The 24259-nt window shown below is 44.9% G+C and overlaps 1 protein-coding gene across 5 annotated transcripts in view; it reads right to left on the bottom strand.

Moving 5' to 3' along the window:
• Osbpl1a (oxysterol binding protein like 1A) overlaps positions 1-20603 on the bottom strand; it is a 187679-nt gene extending 167076 nt beyond the window's left edge. For 2 of the 5 annotated variants that reach the window (XM_050160699.1, XM_050160700.1), the window contains exons 1-4: positions 15038-15055; positions 7893-8015; positions 4166-4251; positions 3231-3305 (exon numbers count right to left, since the gene is read on the bottom strand). In XM_050160699.1, coding sequence (XP_050016656.1) covers positions 3231-3305; positions 4166-4251; positions 7893-8013 — 282 coding nt within the window. In that variant the 5' untranslated portion in view covers positions 8014-8015; positions 15038-15055. Of the gene's footprint in view, positions 1-3230; positions 3306-4165; positions 4252-7892; positions 8016-15037; positions 15056-20010; positions 20259-20398 lie in introns of those variants that run through there. The other 3 variants (XM_050160702.1, XM_050160701.1, XM_050160703.1) reach the window with 3 other exon arrangements.
• Positions 20604-24259: the final 3656 nt, after the last annotated feature.

Below are 24259 nucleotides of genomic sequence, written 5' to 3'. Positions count from 1 at the left end.
AACTTTTTATCTAATCACACTTATTATCACATATATAAGCTTAACATTTGTACATGATGTAACCATTTACTTAAGCTAAATGCTACATGAACATAGTTAGATTTTTTTAGGCTGGGGCCCAATTTAGCATGATCACATATTCATGAGAACAGTAGAAACGCTCAACTATGTGAAGAGCTGAGCACGGACAATGAACTGACTGATCTAAGAGACTGGGGATGGCAGTGAATCTGTGCTGTATTCACGCAGGGCGATTGAAACGTGCTAACCCCTCAGGAGCAATACTGACGAAGCCTCGTAAGGGTGAGGACACACAGCAATAAATTAAACACAAGGCGTAAGAGGAGTGAAAATTCTCAACTGTGTCTGAGAAGCCTGGCAAAGTAGAGTTTCCCAACAGCTTCAAACAATCAGGAACTTGGGGAGACTGTACTTCACAGAGAGGCGGGGGGGGGGGGGGGGGGGGGGGGGGGGGGGGGGGGGGGGGAGAGGAAATGGAGACAGAATGCTCTGACTTCCACAGAAGAGGAAGAGAAATTTGGGGCCATGAGGGAAATCGTTAGTACTTCACTCCTATGATTCAGCAAGGACCACGTTACGTGTGTTGTCTTTAAGAGGGAAACACCTGTCTCAGTTTTGGTTAAGGTTTCACATCTGATTCACAAGTGTCAACTTGTGACCCAATAGACAAGAAGGGATTAATTCAAAGCATCCCAACATGTTCAGGTGGGTTCCTGGTACTGACACATCAGTAAAAGGATGGAAACTGGAGAAATACGGTGTGTACGTTTTAAGTAAACAGTCATGTGACCACAGGAAACATAGCCTATATTATGACTTACTTACTAGGCTGTTTCTGTTATAACAAAAAAACTTTATAGAAACATGGGATGAGGCAACTTCTGTTGCTAGGACATTAAGAGCTAAATGGAGTTAGCCTGAAAAGGTAACTACAGGAACCTTTTCATGGCACTGCTGTCCACTAAGGACTCAACAGACCTTCTCTGGAGATACCCAGCAAGAGGCGCTAGATGCTCCAGGTGCCGCCGGACTTCTAGTGAGGCAGTTACCCAGCCCCTCCGGTGCCAAGGAGACTTGTCTAGTACAGAGCAGCCAGTGACAAACAGTAGCTGAGCTGTCACATGAAACTGACTTGATTTGGAACAAAAGACAAAAACCCACACCAAAAGGCATCATTAGTAAAAACAACTTCAGGCAGAAACCAACCCACAGAACTTGAGAGCGTGAGGTTGCTCTTCCCAATAGAATATTAACTTTCTATTACCGCTCTAACAAACCACTACAGTCCTGACGTTTCGAAACACTACAAATGAATCCTACAGTTCCACAATTACTAATTCTGAATGCAGCTCACTGGATGGAATCCAAGCAGTGGAGGACCAGGTCCTTCCAGGCGCACTTTGGGGAATTTGTTCCCATGCCTCCATAGCTTCTCGGGGCCATCAACACTCCTTGGTTCAAGGCTGCTTCCTACCATTTCCAAGTCAGAAGCACAGCATCTAACTGGACAGACTTCCCTGTGATTCAGCTCTTCTCCTGTCTCCCTCTCACTCTTTCAAGGACTCTTGGGATTGCACAGCCATTATTCAGTCAGCTAACTGCTGACTGCTCGCAACTTGAAATCAAAGATTTGGGTACAGACAGATTTGAAGGCTTACAAAACAAGTGTTGGGCTGTTCTGCCCTTTGCCCTAACAGAGAGATCCTAGAAATAAAAGAACCAGAGAGTAGACTATCGTCCACTCAGTTCCAGGTACTAGGGAACACCACTCATGTGCAGGAGAAATGCGAGTGGGTCCTTTAGAAAGGAACGTGAAAAAAGCCTGGACTCTGAAGCACTGCCAACCTAACACAGGCAAAGCAAAACCCCGTGAGACCTGAGTAGGTGAGCCCACTGCTACTTAGACAGCAGCCGTCTGAACGCTAAGCTCTGCAGAGGCAGGGGTGCTTGAAAAGCACTCTGGAATACTACAACGTGTACTTTTAGGACTTAGCAGAGGGCAAGGGAATTGGTTCAGCAGGAAGAAGTGTGTGCTGTGCAAGCATGAAGGCCTGAGGCCAAAGCCACAGAGAGTCAGGCACCACTGCAGTCAAGCCTGTAACCCAACACTGTGAGGACAGAAACGAGAAGTCTGCTGGAGCTGGTGTCTCAGGGCAAGCGAGAGATCTCGTGTCAAAGGAATAGGTGCCCCATGATAGAACAGCACACATGAGGTCTTCTCTGGCCTTGGGCCCCATGCACCTATGCACACAGCTGTACACACTGGTACTGGTGCATGCTGAAGTACAGATAAACCTCATCACTGTGGTACTAAGGAATTTCCATTTATAAGAAATTTCTAAAAAAGGCAACGAGCCAGAGGGGAAAAAACAAATGATACCCCGAGGCTTGAGGCAGACACAGGGAATGAATGTGTAGAGGACCCAGTAAAGCAGCGGAGTGACAGAAATGTTCCCAACAGGGGCACGGTGATGGCGACCACACGACCACGTAAATGCACGAGAAATCACTGCGATGGATACTCCCCAAGGTGAACTGAGACAGTGGGCTTCGCTCTGGTTTTGGCACATGGGGGGCGGGAGTGAGCATGTTCAATGAGGAACAGTGAAAGACCCGGATAATTCCAGACCCCTCTAGCAGGATTAATAGAGCCAAAAATCTAGCAGAAAGAGAAGAGCCAAAAATCTAGGTTAGCCGGTTCAGTGACTCTGTTTCAGGAACCAGCTGAAGATAAAGTCAGATTATAATCTTGAGAATAATCTTGAGAAACAGGGAGTTACCCCCTTGTGATTATCACTGGTATTTTCGAAATTTTCCAATGATGCCCTACCTACTTCCTTCGGATTACTAGGTTGTGGTTTCTTCCCTTAAACACCCCTTCTCCCAGCTACTCGAGTAGAACTCTCTACCCCTGTGTGGGAAATGAGTTTCAGCCCCAGTGCACTGGTTCCTGTCCTGTCAATAAACCTCGTGTGATTGCAGCAGGACGGTCTCTCATGAGTTCATGGGTGGTCGTGTTATCCTAAGACTTGAGTGAGAGTCTCCTCATTCCAGGGGTCTTTCAACAGCACAGTGAAGCTCTTGGCCTTTGTGTTTTACCTCACTGTGCAATGCTCAGATCACCCCCTCCCACCGTGTACCCTTGTGACCAAAGGGCTGGTTTCTACACTTCCTTTTGTAAATGAAAAAAAAAATAGACCCTTTTTCACCTTTCGTCCTGTGAAGGCAGCTCGATGTAGAGGCGTGTCCCCCATGTCATTCAACACGTTCACTTTTGCACCAGCCTAGTAAACACGAAAACTTTAAATAGTGTCCACACATTAGTGAATACACACACACACACAAATAAATAAACAGAATTCCTAAATGCTTTAAAAATCAAAATAATTTAACATTGTTCGTTGCTACTAAAAGTAAACTCAATTCACAGCTAAAGTAAACAGCTTTCCTAAAACGCAAAAATCTATCAGACAAGCAGAAGTCAAGACTTTTCTCCAAGGGGCTATCAGCCCTTCCACTGTAGCAGCGACAGGACTGTAAGAACCGTCCCTGGACTCGGAGCATCTGCTCCACCATCAATATGTAAGCGTTCACATGAAAACATGCCTCGACTTAAATGCACAAATTAAGTACATGATTCGATTTCAAAAATACCCCTATGTGAAAAGTTAGCAGATATGACATTTGAGGCCTCAGTTCTCATTAAGTCTTCTCTCAAATTCTGATGTTATTTTTAATTATTTAGGATGTTATTTGCTTCTTTTCCATAATTATCATGCTTGCAAAGCTGAAGACTATTTTTATTGATATCCCCTTTTTGCCATTTAAAAAAACCCAGCAATGCCGGGTAGTGGTGGCGCACACCTTTAATCCCAGCACTTGGGAGGCAGAGGCAGGCGGATCTCTGTGAGTTCGAGGCCAGCCTGGTCTACAAGAGCTAGTTCCAAAACCACAGAGAAACCCTGTCTCGAAAAAAAAAAAAAAAACAGCAATGTATAATTGAAATTTAGACGTTTACGTAGTCAAGAGAGACTACATCTAAGGATATGCTGCTGCTTCAGCATGCTACTGCGCTCAGTGTTTCCCAAGACTTCTCATCATATGACCCCACAGTATTACAGGCATTAAAAAGCTATAAATAGACCTTCAACAGATCCTGGACCACTTGTTTATGTCCAAAATAGCATGCCAGATGAAGAGGTGTCCAGCCCAAATTAGACTTACTTCTTCCTAAAAATGGGAGAGAAAAGGGTATCTTTAAATACTATTTTGGCAATTTTCAATAAACTGGGTTTCTTTCTAATGAGGTACCTTGGCCTACAGGCCTCATATTACTGATGAGAGGCAAGACGTTACCACAGTAAGAACCGCAAACATTTGATGGACTCAGTCTCACAGGACTAGACTGGATATCCCCTGTCGGTTCACCACATCCACCCTTCAGGGATCAGTCATGCAAGGCTGTATTCCAACTACCTGATCTCCATCAGCCTGCTGGCTCTAAGAGTCTAGACTAGATCCATCTTCAACACCTAGTCCTCTTGGCATGGTATTTAATGTTAACTCCTTTAAACCTTGCTGCACTAGGGAGGGTGGGCTGAGGAGCCGCAGGTGATGCAGAGCCCTTCAGACAGCAACTGTTAGAGTATCCCTGTGGCAGCTGCCGGACTGCTCACCCCAGACAATGACTTACAGGAGAGCCTCTGACTTCAGATAGAATCTCAGTTAAAGAGAAGACTGGGTTACCGAGGACTGGAGAGTACAGCTAGAAAACCAAAACCAGTGTTAAAAGCAGGAACTTTTAGATCCTATCAGATCTATCTATCAGATCCAAAATAGCAATCTGAGGGGAGGGGTTCGCAGTGGCAGAAATTAAAGCCGCCTAATTCAATTAAGCAAACAAGATAAAGGACATTCTAATGGGCTCCTAAAGCTTACTAGAACTCTAGCTCAGGCTGCAGAAATGACAAACCCCCAAAGCCCAACAGCTAGAGGATCTAGCAGAGCTCCAGAGCCTACAGTTGCCATGCACTGCAGCTCCTGGGTTTCCAGCTCTGAAGCTAAACAATCTACAGCCACAACGCCAGTGTCTACAGCAGGCTAGAGAGTCTCCATCTACCTTTGTGATTTGTAAGACTCAGCTGCCCAAGAGCCTGTGCATGCCCCCATTTACCAACCGTTGCATCTCTTCTTCTCCTAAGTGTCCTGCGGAACACCTCAAGCTACTTTCCTAAGCATTTCTTTTGCCTTCTGTTCTTCAGTAAAACCTAGCTTTCCCCATACTGACCAGCCTTCCTTGGGTGGAGACTCCTCATTCAGAAGCATCCACAGTACCTCATCAAACATAAGTCATATGTTGAGCCCCTACATCAAAAGTCGGCTGCTGGCCAAGAAATTTCCCACTCCTGTAACAAGGCCTTCTTTAAGCTATAACTCTGCTGCCTGCCAAGCCTCCCAGCAAATCACAATGCTGCCAGCCGTCATTATGCTATGGTTTAAGTAAAAATGCTGCGGATCCCCAAGTGGCTGCAGTGGACCGCAGGCAATGAGACCACGCCACAGGTCCCCAAAGTGGCGGCAGGCCACGAAGGCAGCTGGGTTCCAAGCAGGAAGCCTAGTGGCGGGTGAGAGACAGAGACAGATAGGCACACCATGAAGAGTGAAGTTGGATATTTATTTAATGGGTTATGGAGGAGAAAGGGGAGAAAGGGAGAAGGGCACGGGGGGGGGGGAGTGAGAGAGAGAGAAGAAAGATCTGCCTGCCTCAGTGGACGGGGAGGGAGTGGGTGGAGCTTGTTTCTTAATGGGACAGGACAGACCATTACACTTTATATTGTACAATCTGGCACCATCCTAGAGGACACCCCAGCCATCCAAGATCCCTAGTCTGTTTCTCAATTCACCTCATTTATGTTTTATTCCATTTATTTACTTTTTCTCTCTCTCTGTCTCTCTGTCTGTCTCTCTCTCTCTCTGTCTCTCTCTGTCTCTCTCTCTCTCTCTCTGTGTGTGTGTGTGTGTGTGTGTGTGTGTGTGTGTGTGTAGACACAGATGCATGGCACACATGTAGAAAACAGGACAACTACTTGCAGGAGTCAGTTCTCTTCTCTCCTCCCATATTGGTTCTAGAGACTTGGATTATCAGGCTTGGCAGCCAGCAACTTTTATCCCCTTGGTACCCATCACCATCCCCACCTTTGAAACTAGAGCTCATGTGTCACAGGCTGGCCTCAAAGCTGACCTTTAGCTTCTGATCCCCTGCTTCCATCTCCCACGTGCTGAGATTACCAGTATGCACTACCATGTTCTGCTCATGTAGGGCTGAAGACAGAACCTGTTCACATGCTCTACAGCACCCCATCCACGGCCTGCTCCCATCACTTCCTGCGAAATGCATCTCCACTCACTGCCAAGAAGTCACTGTCAGAGCTGACACCTGCCCCCCCCCCCGTCTCCCCTTCACCAACTCTGGCCTGTACACTGTGCCCTGATCTACAGCCTTACCTCTGCCACAGTTGCCTAGACTGTGGCCTGGCATATACCCTCATTCAGGTTGTCTGTAAGGAGAGCCAGGTTGATGGTGAAGGAAAAGTAAAAAGCAGCCTGAGGAGTTTTGGCACCACAGTCAAGCCCCACCCTTTGGCTTGGTATCCTTCTTATAACACCTGGCTGAGGAGTCCCTCCTACCCTCCAACATCTTTGAATCCATAACTACTAACACCTACCATGGTCCCGAGCAATGACCTCACATTTCCTCATCAGAGCAAAATCAGAAGCTTTCACAGAACTCTAGACCTTTCCAGCATCACAGCCCAGCTGACAGTGCCTGCTCCTCACCAGTCCTTAACCCCCGCCCAACAGTGCCTGCTCCCTCACCAATCCTTAACACACACACACACACACACCGCCCACAGTGCCTGCTCCCTCACCAATCCTTAACACACACACACACACACACACACACACACACACCGCCCACAATGCCTGCTCCCTCACCAATCCTTAACACACATACACACAGCCCACAGTACCTGCTCCCTCACCAATCCTTAACACATACACACACACCGCCCACAGTGCCTGCTCCACACCCACTCCTTAACTGTCCCCTCTGATAACATGAGCCAATTTAATACAACCCCTCTCTCATAATTATATCTCTTATTACCTCTCTGTTTATCTTTTTCTTCTCTATCATCACCTGGCTAAGTCACTTACTCTTAAGTCCATTTCTAAGTAGCTACTTCTACTTAATCCAGTAAGTAGATTAAGTTATAGATCTTCAGCTATAAACTCATGCACCCACGCAGTGACAGATCCTCTGCTAAGGACCGCGCACCCGAATTTCCACACCCAGTCACCTGTCCCTCTGCTAAGGACCCGCGCACCCGAATTTCCACACCCCGTCACCTGTCCCTCTGCTAAGGACCCATGAACTGGAGTTTCCACACCCCGTCACCTCTTTTGTAGTGGAGAGTAGCCTGGTCTCTTCCTCTAGACTAATCTCAACAAGGCCAGGGAGCTGTCTGTCTCTCCCAACATGATCATAGCACTTTCCATGCTGGGCAAACAGCACCCAAACCTGCTGGCTCAACTACAATAGTTCTAATAATAATAAAAACATTAACAGAGAATGCACACTTGAGCTCAACCTTGTAGCTTCTAAGATTTAAGAAACACAAAATTCTAAGAATGGACCTCAATCCTCTGCCCTACAGGGCATAAGGAAAGACATTTCACACACTATTGCGAACTTCTTAAAGGAAAAGGAGTGAGATTTATTATGGGAGAGCAGAAGGATTAGAGTTAAAGGCATGATAGAGTCATGCAGACCCTAAGAGAAGCTAGAAACAGGAGCACGGGGCGCTCACCCTTACAGTCGATGTCAGCGATCACTTCAGTCCGCTCCATAGCTTCCAGGAGCTTTCTCACTTCCTCAGCGTTGCCATTTCTGGCATGATGAAGAAGCTGTTGTTCTGCTTCTGTGTTCATTTCTAGATTAAAAAATAAAAGTAGAGTTATGATCTAGCAGTATAATGAGCTTGTAGCTGTCACTTGCTGATGCTTCTGCTTTCTAGGGGGAAGAGTCATTTCATTTGCAGCTCAAGAGAGACATTAGAAACTGTTTTCCAGGGCCAGAAAAAAATAAATTAGAAAAGGACATAAAGATCCTGCAGTGACAATACTTAATTTTTTCCTCTCATACATCTTTACTTAGCCCCCAAACTAAATATAGAAAATTATAGCCAAATTTAAAATATTTATGTCAAGATGGGAAAATGTTAAAAATAGCCATTCTCAAAAAAAATGTCATTCTCAGAACAACTATACATTTCGTTCTTACCAGTAAATAAACAAATAAAGCACAATTTTCCCACTAGCCAAAAACAACAACAAAAGAAAAATCTGAGCATGCCCAGTGCTGGTGGCATAGGCAGGAACATGTACTAATAAGAAAAATCTGGCCAGGTGGTAATAGCTCATACCTTTAATCCCAGCACTCAAGAGGCAGAGGCAGGCAGATCTCTGTGAGTTCAAGGTCAGTCTGGTCTACAGAATAAATTTCAGGACACGCTCCAAAGCTACATATAAATATTCTGAAAAAAACAAACAAACAAACAAACAAAAATCTGAGCAGGCAAATATCATGACAGACCCCTAATAACTTAGTTAAAAATTAGGCCTCAGTTCCAGCCTCCTGAAACTGAGCAAAGGGCAATCAATCACCAATGCCCCCAATACACACCAAAGTTAAGGACAAGGAGAATTGCCCATACTGAGTACTAAGCCATGGCCAACTCTCTCCTCCCCAGGTACCTTAGGGCAATAACCAAATAAGGATAAAGCCTGAGACATGGCCACACTTGCCCAAGAATATAAAAGCTATAGCCTTAGTCAACTGGTTAACTCTAACCAGCTAGAAACATACTAATATTAGCCGGGCTGTGGTGGCATGAACCTTTAAATGCCTTTAATCCCAGTACTCGGGAGGCAGAGGCAAGAGAATTTCTGTGAGTTCGAGGCCAACCTGATCTACAAGAGCTAGTTCTAGGACAGGCTCCAAAGCTACAGAGAAACCCTGTCTAAAAAAAAAAAAAAAAAAAAAAAAAAAAAAAAAAAAAAAAAAAAAGAGAGAGAGAGAGAGAGAGAGAGAGAGAGAGAGAGAGAGAAAAGAAACAAACTAATTATGACTGCCACTTGCATAAGCCAATCCTGGATAGACGATTGCACTGCTTTTAGGATTCCTTTAGTTGTATAGAAGAGCCTGCAAGATTTTCTTGGAAGATAGTTGGTGCGGGAGAATTGTCTGTATTCTGTCAATCATGTTTTAAATAAATGCTGATTGGCCATGTATAGGAAGTATAGGTGGGAAAACCAAACAGGAAGTAGAAATGATGCAAAGAGAACAGGAGAATTCTGGGAAGGAGGAAGTTGATTCCTCCCAGTCCTGCCTAGAACACCAAAGCAGCAGGATGTGATTTGCCCCACTGAAAAAAGGTACTAAGCCACATGGCTAACATAGATCAGAAAAACGGGCTAATCAAGATGTGAGAGTTAGCCAGTGAGAGGCTAGAGCTAATGGGCCAATCAGCTTATACTTTATGGAGACCTATGTGTGATTTTCTTTGGGGCTTTCCAGCTGTGGGGTACTGGGTGGGACAGATAACCCCAACAAACAAGCAGGCTTGGCCCTTGTTCATGTTACAGACAGTCATTCTCCATTTTTGCCTTTGTGTTAGATGTACGAACCCAGCATGCTGGTACCTTGGCAAGATAATAAACATTCTTGCTGATTGCATATGCTGATGTTTGTAGGACTTCTCCAGGACCCTAACACATGCCCAGTACTGGAGGCAGAGGCAGGAATGTGTACTCCCAATGAGCATGCCCAGTGCTGGAGGCAGAGACAGAAATGCGTACTTATAAACTACAATGTGCACCACTTTCCACGCGCTGCAAGAGGCAATATTTTGCAGTATCAAATCACCTCCAAAGTACATATGTAACATTTACCATTCTAAGCCTTGTCCTACTGACACACAAAGACTGTTTTATCAACATCTTTACAGCTGCAGTACTTGCAATACTGGAGAGTTAGAGACATGCCCATGTGCCAAAGAACTGCTCTGGCAAGAGTGTTCAGGTCCCAAAGACAATGTGTGGAGTCCGCAGGTTGAGAGAGGGAAGAGACAGAGATGGTCTGAGGATGAATCAAATGCCACCAGCAGCATTTGAGAAATGATTACACATTTTATACCGCATACTGGTATAAAATGTGTATTTAATAATGGTATTAACAGGGAGATAAGGGGAATTTGAACAGGGGTGTGGCTTAAGATCAGGAGAGGAGGAATCTGGCCTTGACCTTGACAATAGGGACCAGTCAGACCAGGCCATAAACTACTTTTGCTATAGATAAGAAGAATGACTGCTTTATTAAGCAGTAATTTTCTTGAAGACCCTTATCCTAATGCCCAACTTTGGGAAAAGGACTTCTGGGGAGCAGACACTATACTACAGCTTCTTAGTCTTACTATATGAACCTGTTTCCTCCATAACGTCCCCAAAAGGGAAGGTCCTGATGTCATACTCTTTTCCCAGTATACGGGATCATTCTGATTTCTCTTTATTTATTTACTGAACTCTTGCCTCTTATGGCCTCAGGATCTGGATCTAGATTGGGGTTAGGAATATCTAGTACTAATTTCTAACTTTCCTATTCTTGGTTAATTAAAAGGGTACGATGGGGAAGTTTTCCCAGAGAGGCTACCATTCTATACATGTTCATCCTTTACAAAGCCCATACAAAATTCCCAAAGGGAAAGGCATTAACAGTAACAATCAGTAAAAATTAAGAAGGTGCTAGAGAAGTGTGGCAAGCAGCAATTGTTGCCATGCGGTCCACGCCACCCGTGTCCATCAAAATGGAGCTGGCCAAATAAATCCTCGGGGGGGGGGGGTGCTAAGAAAGGGTCTCTAGCTGTAAAACAGTGATGATCCTGGCAGCAAACCTGGCAGCCTGTGCAAGGAACCCAGATGCCCAGACCTCTGGCCTTCACAGAGGCAACATTCTTAACAGTGGCAAGCCAGGGACACCCTTCAGAAGATACAGCAGCTAGTCAATTCCTCCAAAACACAAGCTCTCAGCAAACGACCAAGTCAGGTAAGCCTTACACGGCAATGATAGTTGCCCAACTTGCTCAATTTCCAGTCAGCTATTGCCCTGCACTTAAACAAGAGCCAATTACCAAGAACAAAATATCTAATCTAAACAAAGCTACTAAGATATGAACGATGCCAAAACCAAACAAGGAAGAAAAACAACCAGAGAAGACAAATTATTCAGATTTTTAAAAAAGTTTTATAATTAAGATTACCATCGTTATAATATAATATAAAAATAATGTTTAAGTTTTGATTCTTAAAATAATGGAAAAGAGAATATTGATAATTACAACCAGTAAAAATAAAGAGCTCAGTAGCAGAGTTGGGAAATGAAGCTGAAGGTATACCCAAGAAAACAGCAGTGGTAGAAAAACAGTAAAGCCAGGCAGGGAGGCATAGGCCTATAAACCCCCCCCCCCCCGCACTCGGAATGCTGATGCAGGAGAATTGCTATAAGTTCCAAGACCAGACTCAGCTCCATAGGGAGTTAAAGGCCAGCATGCAATACACAGAAAACCCCTACCAAAAAAAAAAACCTCATGGAATTGGAGGGAATGTGGAGAACCCAATAATTTTCTTTTTAATTTCTGATCTATGGGCAAGAAATCCCCAGGTGGTGGTTTGAATGAGAATAGCCCTTGTAATGGTTGAAGAAAAAAACAGCATAGTCAGTGGCAGGCCACGAGGGGCGGCAGGTCCCAGGTGGGGAGCCATAGCAGGTGACCTGAGATGGATAGGCACACCATGCAAAGAGAGGGTTTGGGTATAGTTTATTCAGTGGGATATGGATGGAAAGGGAAGGGGGAGGGAAAGAAAAAGGGAGGGAGGGAGGGAGGGAGGGAAAAAACAGAGGTGGGAGGAAGAGCAGCAGCTACCTCTTCCAAGAGAGAGACAGGACTGAGAGAGAGAACAGGCTGGTAGCTAAGATCCCCTTGCCTCAGCAGAAGGGGGGACTGGGCGGGTTTTTCTCTTAAAGAAACAGGGAGGGCCGGGTGGTGGTGGTGGCGGCTGCACAAGCCTTTAATCCCAGCACTCGGGAGGCAGAGGCAGGCGGATCTTTGTGAGTTTGAGGCCTGGTCTACAAGAGCTAGTTCCAGGACAGGAACCAAAAGCTACGGAGAAACCCTGTCTCGAAAAACCCTGATTGCTCTTTGGGCTGACGAGGGAGGGGGACTTGATTGGGGGGGGGGGGGGGAAAGGGGAGGCGGCGGTGGGGAAGAGACAGAAATCTTTAATTAATTAATAAAGAAATAAATAAATTAGAGAGAGAGAGAGAGAGAGAGAGAGAGAGAGAGAGTCAGTAGCAGGTCTTAACAGTCCCATCTCTTTCTTATAATAAAAAGGCAGGAGGGCCGGGCGGTGGTGGCGCACGCCTTTAATCCCAGCACTCGGGAGGCAGAGGCAGGCGGATCTCTGTGAGTTCGAGACCAGCCTGGTCTACAAGAGCTAGTTCCAGGACAGGCTCCAAAACCACAGAGAAACCCTGTCTCGAAAAAAAAAAAAAAAAAAAAAAAGCAAAAAAAAAAAAGGCAGGAGGTTAGGCACAACAGGTTAAAGGAACAGCGGATTCTCAAGATTGCCTCCTGCTTATTTGTGGGTGTCATCTTGGGGCAGGGGGACCTGAGAAAGCTGGGTACTGGTCACATCCTGGGGTAGCTAGTCTCTTTGCTCCTGTCAGGGGGGTTGTGGTATGGAAATACCTGGTGTCTCTTAGACCTGTTTAAGGTGGATCCTTCAATTCTGGAACTCAAAAGAATTTTGGGGATTTGTAAAAACTTAAGTTTAAAACAGCAGCATTTTTGCATAATGAAAAGAATCTTTAAGACTATGAAAGGCAACATAAGGGAGAATTCTGTAGCTTATTGAAATTTGTTTAGTGAGGCTGTCCTTTTAAATGACAAAACCTTTCAGCTGTCAAAATGCATCAGAGATCTTAGAGAAGAATAAAATTTTACTTGAGTTATTGATTTAAAAACGACAGAGAACTTACTTGGTTGGCCCCTAGAGCTACTCCTCAGGGTCCTCCATGGTCACTGAGGGTTGTTATTTGCCTTTTGCTGTTTAGTGCAGGGCCTGCCAGGCTCCAGAAGATCCTGTAAACTATGAAATCTGTAGGAAGACAAGCCTACCTTGACCTGAGCAGCTAGGCTGTCGATTCCAGAGATTCTTTTCATGTCTGGAGATCCTCAGTTCAGATGAAAGGCAGTTTTTTCTCAGTGGTCAGCGCTTGGCAGTCGAAGCAAAGTGTGGATGGACGTTGTTGTGTGCCCATTTGTCTTTTGTCTTCTGTCTTCTTTGGAGGAAATAAAGTGCTGCTGCTAGAAGCCAACCTGTCTCTTTTTGTTATGAAAAGTCTTTTAATAATTAAATATTTAAATGCCACATTTCCCAGATCTCTGAGCAGTTGAGGGCTGTTTACTGGGTATAGATGAGTTATAACCACACCGTAGAATCTGCCTGGAGAGCTGGGTCTGAGCTTGACTGTATCGGCTCTCAACAGAATCTTAAGAGGTAAGATTCATACTTGTAAAAGACAGAAGAAAAAACTGCTTGCAATAAAAGGTTACCAGCAGAACTGACAATAGTAGAGAACAGCTTAATATATTTTAAAGCAGGGTTAGATTAAATATACCGTATTTTTGTAAAAGGCTTAAAAGTACATACCAATTTAAAACATGAGACTTATTCTTTTTGTTAGTCTGGGAAGAGATATAATGGGGCAGACAATTATAACATTTAACAGTAAACATACGTGCATTTAAGTCACATGTATGCACACACACATATTAAACAGAAATTGGGCGAAGTGGATGCTCTTGGTAGGCCCTATCAAAGGCATGCCTCTGTGCAAAACACACATGTAACAGAGTCAGCACTGGGTGACCAGGCAGGGAATAGCTCAGTAAAGATGGCAGGATTTGGTTACCTGACCTGGCCCTCAGTTAAGATGGCAGTGAGGTGATCTGACCTCAGTCAAAATGGCCGCCGTCACGTGTTGTATGGAGAAGCCATGTGCTTTTCAGCCACGGAAGTTTTAGATATAATAACAAGAGAGACATAGAGACCATGTAGAACATACATTTAAAACAGGATTACACCCATGTGGCCACACCATTTACACACTCTTTTATACATGAAGTAGAGAGGGAAATTACTTAGCGCTGTGATCCGCCCTGTTGCCGAGCTGCCGGGACAGACAGCAGGGCTTGAACTGGAAATAGTTGCCTCGCGGATCTGACTGATCTTGGTTTCTGTCACACCAGCGGTAGTGGTGGCAGAGATAGTATGGAAGGAAAAGCAAGAGCATTTTCAGACAGGTGAGGGAGGGGCTGCCCAGTGGAAGAAAAAGCAGAGCTGGCAGGACATGGGCAGAGTGTTTACAGGCAGGTGGCTGATAGTTTGAGGGTTTATTTTCCATGGCTGAAAATGTGAGAACCCACAAAAACAGCAAACAAACACCTCACCAAGGCCTGTAGAGGAATGTCTTCTCTCTTCAGGCAGGCTGATAATGTAGCCCCAGGCAGGGCGACTCAGGCTAGAGGCCACCCAGGGGATCTCTCACAGTGGGGACCACTTACAAGCAACCCAAAAGAAAAAAAGAAAAACAAAAACCCGAGGGACCCTGGGTCCCACAGCGACCGCACAGCTCAGGGTGTGCAGTGCCAGCATGGGAGGACTACCGCGGGTGATCCACTCACGTTTTTAGCTTTGGGAAGCAACCAGTCAGTGAAGGCTGTGGTTGGGGGTAATCCCCTCCATTTCTAGGAACACTAGAGGATTTCCAGGAGATCAACAGTCAATTCTTTGGGTTCAGAGAAACAGTTAAGCTGACTGGAAGGGAAGAACTCACCACCGAAGCCGCTGGTGTGTGTAGAGATTGGCGCTCTACTCAGATAAAACATGGGGCTGTCGTGAAGAACCGGTTCCCACATGTCCTCAGCCAGCCCGCCCAGAGGCGGAGGGAATTGGACAGAGCCTGGCCGAGTCACAGAGCGCCAATGTAATGGTTTAGATAAAAGCTGTGGCACAGTTCCCCAAGGGCCTGGTGGGAGACCACGGCTGGCCTTGAGGGCCAGCCAGTCCCACAGAGCCACAGCAGGTGGGTGGGTGGGAGACAGATAGGCATGCAATGCAGAGAGAGGGTTTGGGTATAGTTTATTGAGTGGGTTATGGAAGGGGGAGAGAGGGAGAAAAAGAGAGGGAAAGAGAGAAGGAGAAAGGGGGGAAAGGAGAGGAGGTGTGTGTTATGATACAGTGCAAGTGGGAACCTGGCAGGTGAGCCCAGGATGTGAGGACTGTGGAAGACAAATACACCATACAGACAGAGATTGGGTGTGAAGTTTATTGAGAGGAGTGGGGGACAGGGAGGGGGAAGGAGAGCGAGAGGCCTGCCTGACTCCTCAGAAGAGCAGTGGGGAAAGAGACTGGGAATGGACGGAACTTGTCTCTTAAAGGAACCTTTGCTGGCTAGAGTATTGCCTGGGTTCATCCCGCCAGGAGACCGGGCAGCATAATGCCTGAATCCTAACAGTGTGGCCTTGTTGGAGGAAACTGCATTCCTGGGGGTGAGCTTAAAGGTTTCCAAAGCCCACATCAGGAAAGAAAATTCCTGAGCTTCCAGGGAAGGAAAGATTCCAACAACAGAGGAGTAGGAATCAGAATTGCTGACTTTTCAAGGCAAAGTGAGCAGCTAAGAAATTCTCAAGTTCTGGGGGGAAATCATTTCCAATCCCCAAATCTACAACTAGTTAATCAAAAGCAAAGTCAAATAGACATGCAGGGAGAAGCTGGGACTTGAAAACTCTACCAGCCCAGCTGTGCTTCCAGATGTACATGCACAGCGGTTCTTAGAAAACTAAGGCGGTCATGACCTCAACTTCATTCAAGGAATGCCAGGGAAAAACAATGAAGTAAATACAAACACTAGTTTACGTTTGCTATAAAAAGGAGTTCAAAAACAGGTCTTTGCCACAGCCTTACAAACCCATCTCTGGCTGTGGTCTCAGCTAGCTGGGAAGCTTTTTGTGCCCCCATAGAGACTTATTTTTTTAATTTTTAATGTTTTTCCTGGAATAAAGTTTGCTTCTGGTTTATTAGACTTTGGTGGTCTGTTCCGATATTTGCACGACCCCCACTCCATGGACCCAACACCCAGTATCACAAAGAAAAAAAATCACAAGCAGATACTTATTTTATGATTGAATATCAATATGCCAATATAATACTTTAGCTACATTATGGTATAAGAATTTTAGTGGGAAAAATTAAATGTTATAAACAAATAGACATAGAAACTAAACCTTAAAAGGTATTTCAGATAACTGCTTAACTCCGCACTCCAAAGTGGCCACTGCTAAATGGGGTGTGTCCCCATGCTATGTTCTTAACTACAAGGGAAATTAAAAATACTATGTAGGAGTTGGAGAAGATGGCTCAGCAGTTAAGAGCACTGACTGCTCTTCCAGTGAACCTAGGTTCAATTCCCAGCACCCACATGGCAGCTAATAACTGTCTGTAACTCCAAGATCTGACACCCTCACAACGACATACAAGCAGGCAAAACAGCAATGTACATAAAATAAGAATAAATTATTTTTTTTAAATCACTACGTAAACGGCATAGAAATGGTCAGAACTTCTGCTCTGATTACTTGTTCCCACGCAACTGATAACTCTTGCACACACGCTTTTACAATGATGGCAAATGCAATGATCCAAAAACAAGTAGATGCATTTTTGTTTTAGAAACTCGTCACGGGTAAGAGATTCCTAGCTAATCTACAGTGAGTTTCCTGTTGAAAAGTCAAAACACAAGAAATTAAAATTATTTGCCAAGTGGATGATAGCAGAACCACAACCATCATCCAGAACTTGCAATGTCGGGATAAAATAATGCAATCTATCTCATAAACTTCAGGTCAGTGCCATGGATTCAGTCATCGCTCCCATGTGGACACTGAAGACAGGAATCTGGTTTTAAGCTATCTCACACCTGGCAGTTGAAGGAAAGCAGCAGTGTAAGAGCTATTTGGGAAGCACTCTAGTGTTTCGGGTTAACGTTAAAGCTGCTTAACTTTTCATGCAGAAAACTTTTTCCTCTAACTTCATGGGTGAATCTCTGCCCTGAGGATAAGCACTGTCCTTCTGCACAGGTCACATGCCACCATGTCAAACCCTCAGGCAAGAGACTATGCTCTTAACACTTATCATTTGAATCACCTCCTGTCTGTGTTAGTCACAGAGGCCACTTAATGCCACACAGAAAATAATGCCTAATAGCTAGGTAATTATCATTTCACATAAATCTGGCTGAAAGACTTAATGCTTGATGAACATTAAATAAGTGTTATGGCCTTCCTTTACAACACTGTTTCAACTTTGTGCTACATTTTATTTTTTATCTAGGAGGAAGCTTCCTGCACCAGAGACTTCAATTTCAACTTGAAGATTCTGAAACTTTGGGGTTTTGTTGTTGTTTTGGTTTGGTTTTTGGTTTTTTGAGACAAGATTTCTCTGCAGCTTTGGCGCCTATCCTGGAACTAGCTCTTGTAGACCAGGCTGGCCTCGAACTCACAGAGATCCACCTACCTCTGCCACCCAAGTGCTAGGATTAAAGGCATGTGCCACCACCGCCTGGTCAGATTCTGAAACTTTTAGCTAGTGTTTCAAAACAGCTGGTCTACAGAAGCTACCACAGAGGAGTCTCAAACTGGACAAAAATTTTAATAATGACAATACTAACAAGGAAGTTGATGGAATTTTATTTTTAACAAACATTTTTGAACCTTAGACAAGATGAATTTCGATTTCTCCCACTTTACTTCATACTTGAAAATCAATTATCTTGAAATGGAATTAAAGTCATATAATATTGATGCATCACAGTTTATACACTATAGAAATTTAGCTCTAAAGAGAAGTCGTGAGGGAAAAAGAGTCTGGCAGTTGCCCCAGACAGCTTGCAATTCCTGAGTGCAGGAGATCCCCTAACTCAGCTCCTGAGTGGTTGGGACTAGAAGTATGAGTCACTTTTAAAGAAGTAAACACAAAGCATGCTTGTGGTTTACTTTCCAATGGCACACGATGGGACATGTAGTTATGTCGTAAAGTCCTCTCGTGGGCTAATGAATGGGAAACACCAATGGAGTACCCTGAATCATCTATTTCTTACCCAAGAGCTTCCCTTCAGTTTTGGGAGAGAAAAACCTCAAGTTCAGCCACGAAGACCATTTCAGATAAAAGATACTACACCCAAAATCATAAACACACCCATGCAATGTGTAACATATCTGTTTCTCATCGCTGTATGCATGCTATGTGTGGCATGTTCATGTGTCTGTGTGCACAGCACATGTGTGAGGTTATATAACTTCCGGTGTCTCTCCTGGCCTTCTACCTTGACTCAGGGTTTCCTGGTCACCATTGTCTCTAACAGCTAATAGTGTAGGTGTCACAGAAACTTCCAGGGATCCCCCTGCTTCTGCCTCCTCCCATAATGTGGCAGCCCTGGGATTACAGAGAGACGTGTCTGTCCTCAGAACCCAGGTCCTCACAATACTAAGTAGTTCACCCACTCAGCCATCTCCCCAGCCCTTTCTGAGACTTCATTAATGAATTGGTATACGCCAATAACTACACTGCAAAACCTATGTACTCTTTCTAGGAACCTCAAAGAATTTACAATGCCATCAACAAAATCCTGGCTGAAGCTGACCCAGTTAAGAGACCTGACTTAACCCTTCACACTTCTCACAAGCAGGGCTATCTTATTCTCTCTCCTCCATACGTTACTAGTTGATTTCTGCTTTTTACTGACTTTTTTTTCTGTGAGCACTTATAAAGTCAGCTTCTTAATGTGTCAACATGTAAGAAACCGTCACCAAGTCCAGTGAAGTAGTACAGGCTTGCAATCCCAGCACTCAGGAGAATGACAACCAGGAAATAATATCGTCTTGAAAATAAAACAAAAACTGCCACAACAGAGCTCCAACTGAAAAATACTATGATCACACAGTTCTCAGTCAAATCAACAAGAGAAAGTTTGTAATTTAGTGGACAATGCATCATACATCCCCCCAAAAGAACCAACTATTCTTCCACAGACTGGTTCCTTTTGGAACCGTTTCATTTCCCTTTAAGAGAATACAGAAGAAGGACTTTTTAGAGAAATCCTGCCTGGCTGTGAACAGGTGTGCAAACTGCTTGAATAATACCTGCAAAATGAGCAGTCCCCAGAGACAGGAATTAGCCACTGCCACCACAGTCCCGATGACGTACAATCAACACTTAACAAGTGTCACTGAACAACTATTTCGGATAAGGCTGCTTGATTTCTGGGAGTTAAGTCTTATTTTGATTATCAGCTGCCACACACTGCTGGGAGCTACTATGCCCGAGAGAAACTAAAAGAATAAACTTTGGAAGTGTTACTGACATCTTTCTCTGTGTAGGTTGTACCTGGGGCTCACCTGGCAACTTAGAATTAGAGTATCGGAAAAAAGTGGACTTTGTAGCTATTCCATAATTACAGATGCTTACAATTTATCCGAGGAACTTAAAATTTATATTAACCATGGTGCAAGGGAGAAAAAAAGCAGCACAGCGTTAGTATGTGAACACTGATGGCCTCCAACATAGTCAGTCAACAGTTTCCAAAAGCTAAGAAATGAGTCTGTTCCAAACTATCCACTATGTGTCTTTTACAGAGAACTGAAGGACTTCAGGCAAGACCTTACTGATACAGAGCTAGTTCAATTCCATTATCAAGCAGCCTTACAAACCAATAGCTACTGAGCAGCATTCAATCAGCTTTGTCTAACTTACTAGCAGACGCTGAGCCATTCAATTCCACAATGCTGCCTACTTAAAAACACCCGACAGCTGACAGCTCCAAGCAGAAAAACGCGATTCGATGCCCCCTGCAGATCTCTGGGGCCATGGGTTAAGAGTCAGTGCAGCTGTGGTCATTCGATTGCTAAATCGCCTTTTGCTGTCGTTGGGGTTTGTAGAGGCGGTCCGGGACAATGGTCTCACGCACGACGCGTGACTTCCATTGTCAATCAGTCCTCCGGCTGGAAGGAAACTACAAGTTAGGACGCGCGCTCCTAAGTCGCTCGCAAATGCGCGGGGTGTCGCGCCCGCAGCCCTGGCTCTCACAGCCGAGATCGCGAGGCTCCGAGGCCCGTCACGCCCCACCCGGAGCGACACTGACCTGCGCGCTCACGGGCCCGCTCCTGAGGCGGCCTCCACACAGGCCGGGCCGTGCCACCCGGCGGCCGTCACCCACGCGGACCGCTTTCACGAGGACGCCCCGGGGATCCCGAGAGGGAACCGTGCGGAAGCCGAGGAACCGCGCCTCCTGAGCCAGGAAGGCCTGGGAACGCGCGCGCCAGAATTGTTGGCGCCCGGCCTGGCACGTGACCTGCTGCGGGGCCACGCCCCTCTAGACCTCGTCTCCTGCCTGCCGGACCAGCCTAACTGGCCGCCTCCTCCCAGGGGCGGAGCCTCCCGCTCTCCTCCCGCCTTTCTCCTAAAGTAACTGAGGACCAGACCAGGGAGATGCAGGGGGAGGCAGCATTGACTCCGAGCAAAACAACAGTGGATTAATACTGTGAAGACTCCTAATACACAGATACATTACCCGGAAATCCAGGGCTATTTTTTTTTTAATTTTTATTTTGGTTGCTACTAGACCCATGTAAACTTACCTGGCAGTATAAATTAGCCACACCTACCTCTTTCTGTTCTCACACTTGAGAGCCTGGGCTTAACACGTCATACAGATGTAAAAGCTAGTATTTACATCATACTAGGGATGCGTGAAAGATGCATAGAAATTGAATGGAAGTAAGATTTTACAAATTTCCCTCCACTTCTTCTCATGAAATAATCTCTGATAAAGAGCATACCTTTTCACACTCGTGTGTCTGACCCATCTAGCCAGAGGACTTACCACACAGTCAAGGTTCAAATTCATATAATTCCATCTTTAAAAAAGATTCATTCATAAGCTCAAAACTAACTTGTTAACATCTCAACTTTTAAAAGTTTGCAAAAGGATTTAACAAACGTATTTGTTCGTGGTGAAAAATTAACAAGCATCATTTTAAATTTTAAAAAAGCTAATGGTCTTGACGTTCACTCAGGTCTAGAAACTTGCACTGAAAACCTGTCACAAGCAGATTCCTTATTAGACTGAGTGTGACCCATCGCGTGTGTCTGCCACATATCACAGGTCTTTACAAGTGATGTCTTTGGAGGACATAAGCAACCTGTTCTGCAGGCTGACATCGTTTCCTAATAAAACAGGCATTAACTACCGCAATGTCTCAGTTGCAGATTCTAGAATAACTACCACAGTGATATTTGTTGAGATGAAATCCTGGGACTTTAAGGAAAAAATATTGGACTATCTTATTATGTAAACATTTCATAGGGAGACTTAACCATATTCACTGCAGCTAGGACATCGACATCAATCCGACAAACATAATGATTCTACCAGAGTCCAACTTTGTGAACCAGTGAGTTGGTCTTATAGGAGCATGGGTTGGGGCTTACTTAGGGAAATACGAATAACCACAAAGCAGCCACATCACTAAAATTCTTAACGCAGCATAGATGACAACTTCCTCTGTGCTGTGTAGGTAGACTGTCCCACTTGGGCAACCACCCACCTTCTACACACTCTAACAACATCTGAGACTACATGTGGCCAGGGCAAGTCACACACAGCTGGGAGGGAAGTGTACAAAGAGGGGCTGGAGCCTCCGGTGAGTATCACTTCCTGCTGGGGATCTCCCCCAGGTGGTCACAGCTACTCTGATTAGGATGGTAATGACTGTTCTGAGGACACCGATCTACTACACATCTTCACAGCCAAAATAAAAAGTGACTGTTGAGGGGCTGGAGAGATGGCTCAGAGGTTAAGAGCATTGCCTGCTCTTCCAAAGGTCCTGAGTTCAAGTCCCAGCAACCACATGGTGGCTCACAGCCATCTGTAATGAGGTCTGGTGCCCTCTTCTGGCCTGCAGACATACACACAGGCTGAATATTGTATGCATAATAAATAAATAACCTTAAAGGAGGGAATCAAAACAATAAAAAAAAGTGACTGTTGAAATAACTTCCCATCTGATTCCATGAGAACCTCACTCTCACTGGGAGGGCTAATGCTTTGAATTCATTGACTGCTCACTTATAAGTCCCTTCTTCAGTCTGTAAATGAAAAATGATCTCTAGCCCGTGGCAGGGTGAGGCAGTCCATTCTTGATAGAAGCACTAATTGTACTGTATTTTTCCAAGCTTTTTGATGTTGCTGTTTTTGTTTCTTTGGTAGTATGAAGAATAAGAAGGAGGAACTTGCTGCCTATGTTAGTCACTTTTATGTTTCTGTGATAAGACACCATGGCCAAGGAATCTTAAGGAAGGAAGATTTAATTTGGGCTATGGTTCCAGAGGGTTAGGGGCCATGGTGATGGGGACTTTGCTTTCCATACCAGCAAGCAGCAGCCAGGTGACGAGAGGACAAGCTGAGGACTCCCATCCTGGAACAAAAGTCTGAAGCAGGAAGAACAGCCAGAAATGGTGGGAATCTTCACTCCTAAAGCCTTCCTTTAGTGGCAAGATCATACCTCCTCTATGTCCCCAAACAGTAGCACCAACTGGAGTCAAATACATGAACCATCATGTGATATTCTCATCTAAATTCTCACCGCCTCTCTTCCAGAGGACTCAAGTTACATTCCAAGCACCCATGTCAGGGGGCTCACAACCACCTGTGATACCAGCTCCAGGGCATCTGAGACCCTTCTGTCTTTGTGGTTACTTTCCCTCACATGTTCACAGACACACATCTAAACATAATCTTTAAAAAATAAAATAAATATTTTTAAAGAGCTAAGAAAAGATACAGCTTTGTCTTTTTCTTATCGGACAGGTGAAACACCCCATAACAATAATGTAATAGAATCCATTATTCTAGAACATCACTGTTCTGCAACACTTTCCGCAGAGCCAAAATGGTTCTGTCCTGTCCAGTCGGAAGCCACTAGCCGTATGGAACTATAAGACACTTGAAATGCCGCTTTGTGCTGGATTCTCATTTTAGCTTTACACTTACACAGTCTTTTATGGCTATCAGTTGCCATTTCAGACATAGACATTCCATAAGTACTGTCACCTTGTCCCCAGTTGTCACTCACCCTATCTAGAGCAGCATCTGGCAGTTATACACCCTCTAGACTCAACAGATAAATGTTTTCTTTCATGTTCCACCCAGAGTACATGAGCAGGCAAGCGTGTAACTTCCGAGTGAAGGCTATGGCAGCACTCTAACCCTCCCCGCACTGTGTGTCAGAATGAGATACATCACATAAGAGAGCCAGAAGCTTAGCTTTGGAGAGATGGGAAAGGAACCAGAGAGCAGCTACTCACAGCCATGCTGTTCCCATGCTAACCTGACCCCGACTGGGGAGTGAACCAGAGACCTTGAGAGGAGGATAGATTTCTTCAGAATTGGCATTCAGACAGAACTGGCTTCAGCCAGAACTCACCTTGGGGTCTTTGAGTCAAGCCCCTTAGAATGCTTCCCTGACTCTCCATCCTCCTGCATCCCTACAAGCCTTCCCAGAACAGGAGCCTCCTCAGAGTCCACTACCTACTTTGTGTTTTGCCTTACACACTGCGGAATGCACCTGGTATGTTGCATGTTTTGAGAATGTGCCCTGATGCCAATGTGCCTTTGAAGTTCTGCTGGAGCACGCTAAAGGCTTAAGTATTATCAAAAGGAGGGTATTATGGACTGAGGCCTCGGGGAGGTCTTTAGATAATCAAGGCCTGGAATACTGAGAAGTAGGTCAGATGTCACCAGATAAATCCAGATAAATTGTTGACTTGGGAGAAATTAACCATCCCAATGCCTCATATTAAAGCTTTTATAGTTAATGTTAACTTCAGATCATCAAAACTATGAGGTGTTGGGAGACATGGAGGCTTAAAAGGTGATGTTTGTTTTGTTTTACCTTTATCTGAGTATTTAATAGCCAAAAGAAGCTAGTATGTTTAAAATACT

Source organism: Alexandromys fortis, unplaced genomic scaffold (genome assembly GCF_014885135.2).
Source record: "Alexandromys fortis isolate MF-2015 unplaced genomic scaffold, M_Fortis_MF-2015_v1.1 scaffold_104, whole genome shotgun sequence".
Lineage (NCBI taxonomy): Eukaryota > Metazoa > Chordata > Mammalia > Rodentia > Cricetidae > Alexandromys > Alexandromys fortis.
The sequence above is the reverse complement of the archived record's forward strand: the minus strand, read 5'-3'. Positions and strand labels throughout refer to the sequence as shown.